The sequence below is a fragment of the Haliotis rubra genome, unplaced genomic scaffold (genome assembly GCF_003918875.1).
Source record: "Haliotis rubra isolate DU_JTF1 unplaced genomic scaffold, ASM391887v1 Scf1864, whole genome shotgun sequence".
Taxonomy (NCBI): Eukaryota; Metazoa; Mollusca; class Gastropoda; order Lepetellida; family Haliotidae; genus Haliotis; species Haliotis rubra.
The window spans coordinates 67,006-76,200 of NW_025765852.1; the positions used below are offsets into that span (position 1 = coordinate 67,006).

Sequence of the window (9,195 nt, forward strand, 5' to 3'; positions counted from 1 at the left end):
GTTTCACGATATAATACTAACAACAATGATATTAATAATATATATACTAAGCAAGAAAAGAAACTTCACTTGTGTTAGTTTATGTGCCATACTCACTCTCATAGAAGAAAGTGTGCCGCTAGTGTTTTGTTTTGTTTGTTGTTGTGGGTTTTTTTTGGGGGGGGGGGAGAAAGGATTTTTCCTACGGTGGTATTTGTTCTGTATGAAACAAATCCTGTGGCTATCTAGAAGCAGTTATCATGTGTGAAAGTTCCTTACAAAAGGACTCAATACAGTATTGTCATCAGTGGCATCATTTGTCTTTATTGTGGGCATTGGTTTTATCTTTTGTTAATGCATACGTGTGTAGTTAATCTTAATGAAAATACTCATAAATGCTACTCTGTCTCTTTTTATCACAACACTTACTTCTTGGTCTGCTATTTTCTATGGTCATTATGGAAATAGACTCCCCAGAATCTGAACTGATGATTCTAAATGAATCTTGTGTTAAAAAGAGTTCACTTTCGCTTACGTCTGCTGAATGTAGTTTAAAAGAGGTTTCAACCACATTGCAGTTTCCATCCATCTGCTCACCTTCACTAGTTTCTGAAACATCAACCATGTCATTCTCTTCCTGTGAGCAATGTTTGACTAGAACAACTTCACTGTTCTAATTCTTGTCATTTTGAGGACTACATGTTGCTCCTGGCTCTTGATATTTGTTGATATTCATTTGTTTGTATGTGTTGATAAAACCACCTTCCATAGAGCTAACTTGATACATGTCCTCTCGGGGTTTTCCTAATATCATGTAGGGTCCAAATCATGTCACTTTAATAAGTCCTTTTTGTCTCTTTCACGATTTCATCATCTTTTTGTCACCTACTGTAAACTTTTGTGCTTTTAATTTGATTTTCACCTAGATCTAACATGATTCACGTGTATTTCGGGCTAGAGAAATCCCGGATGTTGACATTGTTGGACGAGTCCATTTTGCATTCAATTATGACTGTAATAGGTTAGGCCTACGGTATTTGTTCCTGTTCGATGGAATATTTGCCGTGTGTGCGGAATTTTTATTCATGTCATCCGTTCTCTATTTCATGCATTTATTCTGAAACGGAACATTTACTACTCAGAACTAAATCATGTTTACAGAAGTGCCACAAAGGAGATGTGTTGGGACATGGCGGCATCTCGGTGCACAATTGCGCCTGTGGCCCCAAAATGACTGGATTCCTGAGAACTGCACATCAACCGACTTACCCACGTACTTGAGGACGAAATGGAAATATATGAAGACTGGAGGCGGTCATTATCAACCAAGATCCGAGGGTCATTTGACCTGTCAAAGCAATTTAACCAATACCTCGGCCCAGCCAACAGGACGGCAACCCTGAGGGAGGGGGATGAGGACGTTGAAGGTGATTCACCTATGGTTAGTATCTAAATGTGAGTGCCTAACCAGAATAAAGATTGTTTTATTCCAAGAGCAGTTTTGAGTTTTGAGCAGCTTGAACAAGAGTGAAATAAGCTAGGCCTACAGTGCCTGTGCTGGTTTTCAACATCACACTGAAAAACGTAATACCAATTGAAACACTATGACATAATTATACTTGCACTATTTATTTCTCCATTTCCAACTTACATCTTTTCAGTGGCACACTCTTGGTGGTTTCAATGTACTCTCTATCGCCCGACTGGGTGGAAAGACTGGTGCCGTTACTTGCAAGGGCAAAACAGATGGATCTCCTAAACCAGGCACAGTTGGCTATTTTCAACTATTACGTCAGAGTGCGGGGCAAGGGTGGAAGTCTGTGCATGGATATGTGTCGAGACATGGCCTCCCTGGGAGCCCAGTTGTGACTCTGGCCCCCAACCAACTGGACTCCCCATAACTGCACGTCGGCAGATGGAAGAACATGAAGACGGTAGACAGGAGGAGGTCCATGGACCTGGCTAAAGCATACCTCCAAGAGAGCCCCGTGGCTCAGGCCCCAGCTGAAATGGCAAAGAAATTACCATGGTATACCATGGTATACCATGGTCCACAGACCATGGTGCACCATGGTTTACCATGGCTTACCACATCCGGTAAATGGCACCACGGTTTAGCATGGTAAATTTGAACATGGTATACCATGGCCAAATATACCATGGCCTACCATGGTCAAATAGACCATGATAGACCATGGTAGACCATGGTCAAATAAACCATGGTAGCCCATGGTCTACCATGGTATACCATGGTCAAATATACCATGGTAGACCATGGCCGCGGTAAATGGCACCACGGATTAGCATGGTAAAATTGAACATGGTAGACCATGGCCAAATATACCATGGTAGGCCATGGTCTACCATGGTCTACCATGGTCAAATATACCATGGTAAACCATGGCCGAGGTAAATGGCACCACTGATTAGCATGGTAAAATTGAACATGGTATACCATGGCCAAATATGCCATGGTCTACCATGGTCATATTGATTATAATTTAGGTTACCTTGCCATTCTGTGGTACCAACTACCTGACATAGTATACAATGGCCAATAGATTATGGCATACCATAGTACTCCATGTTTAACACAGTTAATTAAAAGAAAATGGTGCAGCTGAATGCCATGTCAATAACCAGTTGACATAATGTTGACTAGCTGGCATGCAGCATATATATTCATCACACATAGATGTAAAATATATCAAAGATCTAGTAACAAAGAACACATTAAAAGAAATCTAGATTTGGATGTGATTTCCTTTTTATTAAACTTGTCATCAGAAAAATATATAAAAGTCATTTAAATGGCTTTGCTTATTTTCCTACTGTCTAAAGCTGAGTGAGAGATGTGTAAAGGTGCCATCGGCCCGTTATACACATACATGTCAGAAGGATCCAAAATATGACATGAAGCGCCATAAAAGTGACAGAATGAACATAGAGGTATAATTGTACAGAGTTGTGAACACAAGATCAGCAGGATGCAAAATATTTCATTTTTTTTGGTAGCTAAAAATATATTCTTGTCTTGACTTATTAACGTGGTCCATCCAGTATTTCACAATCTTATAGTAGATATTAACCTTCAAAGAATAGCGACCTATTTCACCACATACAATGATGTTCGGAGTAGTAATAGATGGTGAAGTATTTGCTTCCAAAACTTGTCATGAATATTTTGAACATTTTGGTGAGGAATGAAAACCCCAAATTTCAGAACCATACATCTAGATTGGAAGAATTTTAACATCAAATATATGTAATAAGACATTCAGTGGTAAATTTGTAAAGGTTTTCATAGAGGACCTAACAATAGACAGTACTTTCCAGGATTGTTCTGCTAAGTTTTTTCATCATCAAACAGCAGAATAAACAGTTCAATAAAATCTAAATCGATACACCTCTGATTATCAGCAGACAAATATTCAAGTAGGTCATTGGTAAATAAAGAGAACAAAAATGGAGATAGTTGACATCCTTGGCGTTCATTCATTCATTCATTCACTCACTTATACCCTTGGAAACTTCAGAGATTTTGTTTTTTTCAACATTTTTTGAATAACATGAATTTTGGCTGTTATGTCAGAATCACTTATTGAAGGAAATTTGTCTTTCAATACTTTCACAAGGGCCCCATATAATCTCGAATCAAACTGGGGTTTGGCCACTGTTTTTGCATTGGATGCCCTGCCTGAAACACTGTGGCTCAAGATATATGATTGGTCGAAAAGCTGAAATAAAACAATTTTGGTGGCCTGCAAAAGTTTATCACACACTGATACTGAGTCTCTAAGGTTATCAATGGTGTGGCCATTATAAAGAATAGACGGTGATGGTGATGGAGAGTCAGATGTTGGGGCATGATCAAGGGCAGATCCAAGGAGAGCGAAGTCCATAGGCTGAGACAGAGGCTGCTGCTGGTGAGTTGTTGATGGTGGAGGCTGCAGCTGGTGTGTTGTTGATGGTGGAGGCTGCACTGTAGTTTGGTATGGTCTTTTTGCTGATGACCTCTTCTTCATGTTTGCAACAACCCCTTGCAGCTGCCTGACATCATTTAAAAGTTTGTCAAACTCTGCACCAGTAACAAACCTACAAAAGAAAACACAAACCTCTAGCAAACCTTAAAGCAAAAGTTATAGAAGAATAATAGCTTTGTCCTCATTAATTGGTATTTTATGTAACACACATGACAGAATGGAGAAGACAATTTAAGAAAGATGTCTAATATACATGACACTTCAAAATTCTGTACATGTGGCCCTTTACCGGAAATAGTTCAGTAGTGTAAATAAGGCCTTTTTTTATTACTTGGTTTACGGATCTGGCGACCCGAAATGTGAAGAAAGTGGAATAAATAATTATTGTTTTTTCATACTAGTATTTTTGGGGCCCTTATATTCTGTCAACATGATAATGAAACAAAGAAAGTGAAAAAAAATAATTTCTTTTAGCAAATTATACCTTTCAATTCCCTGAAACTTTTTTATATTTTACAAAAGACAATCACTTTAGACAATCACTCAAATCGTCAGAACTCATAACACTTAACACCAGTGTGCAAATAACATCTCCATATTCCCCTTTTTTCTCCCTACCTATCTAATAATAAAAATGAAATAAAATTGGTAAGCTAAGTAATTTAAAAAGGGCATAACTATGTACAGAGCTACAGATAACTTTTTGAGTCATAGAGTTATGTACTCGCTCGTGTTCATCTGAATTAGGTATCCTTATTTTCCTTCGAGTAACCAAAGAATTTGTACCCACCTGATTCAAACTCATTTGGGTTTATGCTATTTTCCATTAATTGTAAAAAGATAATTAAGTTTAAATGTTTGATCTGTAATTTAAGAAACCATAAGAAAGACTGAATTTAGCCTTGTTCAAGAAATAGGACCTCTTAATATACCTTAATTATTTTTTCTATCCTCAGGAACACCCGAGCTAAGATTTGACAGTGTTGGGTGTATGCTGACTGACTGGCTGAGTTTGGTTTTACGCCGCTTTTAGTAATATTCCCGCAACATCACGGCAGGGGATACCAGAAATGGGCTTCACACATTGTACCCATGTGGGGATTCGAACCCGGGTCTTCGGCGTGACGAGCCAACGCTTTAACCACTTGGCTACCCCACCGCCCCCTGTGTGTATGCATGTAAGATCAAATTTATTGAGTATTTACAAATTTTCAAGCGTACTTGTATGCAACAGACATAATAGGAATTGTGTTTTCACTTAAATATTTGCGTAATTTACACATATACGCAGGTTATCTGTACCTCTGTAAGTAATAGTTCAAATATGTCTCAAAAATTAAAAATCACCTCCAAGATAAATAAGGAACTTACTGGTCTTGTGGCTGGTCGAACCCTGATGATGTGGGGCCTTGAGCATTGTTTGGCTTTTCCCTTGTTAAAAGGAAGAGAGATAAAGAGAAAGACTTAGTTCCACCATTCAAATGTTCTTGCAATTTAAGACCCAGGCTTATAAGGAAAGATTACCCCTTTGGTAATCAATCATAATACCATAATTTAGCCCAGGGCTTGAATTTGGAAACTGCACATATTTAATGGAGAAGGCAACTTAATAATTACGATTCACTTTTAATGTTAGCGGTTTTATGCTGCTTTTAGCAATATTACAGCAATATCACAGAAGTATACACCAGAAATTGGCTTCTCCACCGCTACAAATTTTGGAGGAGGGCTGAACAGTAAACAAGAATGCTTAGTTTTCAAACACTCAAAATGCATTGTTTTAAGTCATCAGAAATATCCATCATATGTTTCAACTGGAATAGTCTCGAACGAATAAATGAGTTTTAAAGCAAGTATGGAATGCATTGGCTTGTTTAACTAACATTCTCAAAAGTCAGAAGATTGATCACTTTCATAAAGTTCTGCAATATGTCTGCGTAAAATATTTTCCACATACTTTAAACATTTTGCTGTAAAACATTTCACTGATAAAAACTTACATGGACAGCATGGCATCTTCTTCTGCTGCTGGACTGGTTTTCTTAGCTGGGGTATCTTGGATGGCATTATCATCAGAGTTTTCTTCTGTTATCTTGCATGCATTAAACCTTGAAAAGAAAATCTGTTTCATTAATACACACCGGATAAACAACTTTTTCCGTGACATGGACACTAATATGTCTTTTGTAGTGTAAACATATTACTTTATATTTATTATGACTCATATCTTTTATGATATAGAACTGAAAAAGGAAGGTTTATGTGCACTTAATTATTTACCAGACTTTTCCCAGGACAGAATTATGAACAAAATCTGTCATTTTGGCTCTTATGTTTTTGTTAAATGATATTAACTTTATGCAGTAAGCAAAGTATAGCGTATGGGTTCATTAATTATAATGTATACAACGCTCCAGTTTAAAAAAGGATGTAACTGGTGTCACTTACGGCACACATCTAAACTTCTTCAATGCCTTAATTGCCATGTTACTCTGTACTGCATCAGCAGGTCTCTTCTGCACTTCTTGAAGAATAAAGGAAAAAAAGTCAATAAATCACTGTGTCAGTTACATCACATATTAATATGTGAGAAAGTGTCAAAGTTAAAGATTGTGATTGACTTGTAAATAACACTTGCACTGGTGTATATTTCCTGATTAAATAATTCTGTAATTATTGTATTTATAACGAGGAATTATCTAAGATTACTATGGAGTGTAATATTTCCTACCTCTTTGTTTCACTTGAGTGTCTTCCTCATTCTCTGATGAAGCAACAACATTCTTCCCTGTGGATAATGAAAGAAGGTAAAAACAGAAGTTGCAAATTTGAACCAGTGTGAACCATAAGTGTCCAATTTCACTTATACGTTGATTTATTTGCTATTACTGCAGACAGTAAGTACCAGAATCTTTAAGGAAACAAAACATGATCAATTGACCCTGAGATAATTTCAGTTTTAAGACTGCATAGGAATTGAGTTAGGTAATGGAGGTGTTTACTTACCATCTGTGTGTTCAGCATGTTTTGTGCTCTGCTGTTTTTCAGATGCTTCACCTGTCAGTAGCAATGACATTTAAATATAATTTGTAATAGTAATGATATAATGTTGTTAAGCTGTAAACTCTTTTTGACTGACAATAATTACATCAGTTTGATTATTTCAGAATTTTCTCGATTGCAGTATACCATCCAATGAAAAACATGTCTTGACAATTTAGAAATCTAGGAAAACATCTGTCTTAACACTGGTATAATATGTACAAGTTGAGTTGAGTTGGGTTTTAAGTCACATCGGCATTATTTCAGCCATATAGAGTGAGTGAGTGAGTGACTTTGGTTTTATGCCGCTTTTAGCAATATTCCAGCAATATCACAGCGGGGGACACCACAAGTGGGCTTCACACATCCATATAGAGACAAGATCAAGTCTGAATTCATAAACATTTTACGTCCAAAGTCCAAATGAGTTTTACTTTAAAAGCATGTATATTCACTGCATTGTTATTTAAAAACAGAAAAAGTCATTGCACTAAATTCAAATGCACACATTTTGTTATTCACATTACATAGAACAATTAATGATACAATATGTACAATGTTATTAATGTTATAAATTAAATAAGTGAACTTAAAACACAGATTTTCACTTACGTCTTGGTGGAATTGGTCTTGTTCCACTTTTTGCTACACTCCTCAGCCATTTTCGGTCCTCTGAATTTATACAAGATAAATGCCACAGATTAAACAGGAACATTTTATAAGTTAACCAAATATGTTCAACATACAATTTCCATCAACATGTTAGTCCCAAATAACTATGCAGTTACATTTTCTGAAGTGTTTATTTAAGATCTACCAAGAACTAAGAGAAGTTTGTAACTACCCATATAAGTATTTAGTGAAACAGTTTTGACATTATTTTGTTAATGTTATGAAGGAACCGACCTTGTGATGGTGTGTCCTACGTTGGTGTCTACTGAGATCATATATTAGAAATTATTATTTCAAGATAGAATTTACTCTTAAATTATGTTTTAATAGATCAAGTTAGTGGCTGAATATTTTCATGTTTACGTAATCTGAAAATTATTTGAAAAAGATATTTTTACTGGAATATCACAATATAGTAATGCACGACCATCTATCTCGCCATAACAGTGTCGATCAGTAGCTTTTCGCTCGATTATATTACATGAGACTACATCGGGAAATAACTCGATCAGCTGATCAGCTTCGAAGCTTTGCACGAATAACCCGCGAGATTCGTTTGATGATGGGTTTCCTTTGAATGTTGTGAACATCAATAATATGTTAGCGTTGCCTTTTCATGAGTATTTTTGCAGTTGTAACAAGCGAATTTAGTGGATAATGTGCGGTTTCTAATGACGCTATATTGTTTGCAGCAACCCGCTATAAGGACCGTGATTGGTCAAAAACATGCACGTGACATAAGGCAGCCAATCGTATTACAGCAATGGATACCAACTCAGACTACTGTAACGTGTAGATTTTGAAGAAGGGTTTTCGGTTAAATCGTGTTATTCTGAGCGATTAAAGCAGAAACTCCGTACATATACTTAAAATATGGAACACTGTCGACATATCATACCAGGTTGCAACCCGTGACAAAAATACATCATGCAAATACTTTAGCATTAGAACATCGTGTCCGAGCGAAAAGCCGAGATGTCATTTGACCCGTCTCTGATTTCCCCGATATTACACGATCGTACCTTACATGTAACTTTGGCAACTTTTATTACGGCCCTTTATTACTAATTCTGTTCGTTGTAATTATTTATTTCTATAAAAAAAACTGCTTGAAACGTGTATTGTTGTTTTGCTGTGTCAGACTCGCCATTTCATTGCTTACGTCACAGTTTGTGTGTCACGTGATGCTCAATACTATTTCGAGGGCCATCTTGACCAGATAAAAAACCTGATACTGTGATGTCAATAACGGGATTTAATTGTTATATCCAGCTATTGTTTATAATGAACTCACTCTTTTACTTTATATAGCACCTGAAACTATAAGATTGAGAGTCATATTGTCCGGATACAACAGGACCTGCGAATGGGAGCTAACTTCAAACATCGCGTGTTTGTTTCAAATCAATACATGCCGCACCCGTTGATGCCTGTGAGGAGCTTAGAATTAGTCGTTTATCCAGTTTAATTGGTGAATCGGGGCAACAGATAAATGAAAGCATAGCATTGATTTAGCAGT

At 36.8% G+C, this 9,195-nt stretch overlaps 1 protein-coding gene across 1 annotated transcript; it reads right to left on the reverse strand.

Annotated features, from left to right (window-relative positions):
• Positions 1 to 2,604: 2,604 nt before the first annotated feature.
• On the reverse strand, positions 2,605 to 7,916 carry LOC124273979. Its single transcript, XM_046709314.1, has 7 exons — positions 7,617 to 7,916; positions 6,969 to 7,019; positions 6,694 to 6,750; positions 6,411 to 6,486; positions 5,963 to 6,070; positions 5,334 to 5,393; positions 2,605 to 4,074 (listed from the first exon to the last, which is right to left on the reverse strand). Exons 1-7 carry the CDS (start codon positions 7,717 to 7,719, stop codon positions 3,495 to 3,497), a joined length of 1,035 nt encoding a protein of 344 aa, XP_046565270.1. The 5' UTR covers positions 7,720 to 7,916; the 3' UTR covers positions 2,605 to 3,494.
• Positions 7,917 to 9,195: the final 1,279 nt, after the last annotated feature.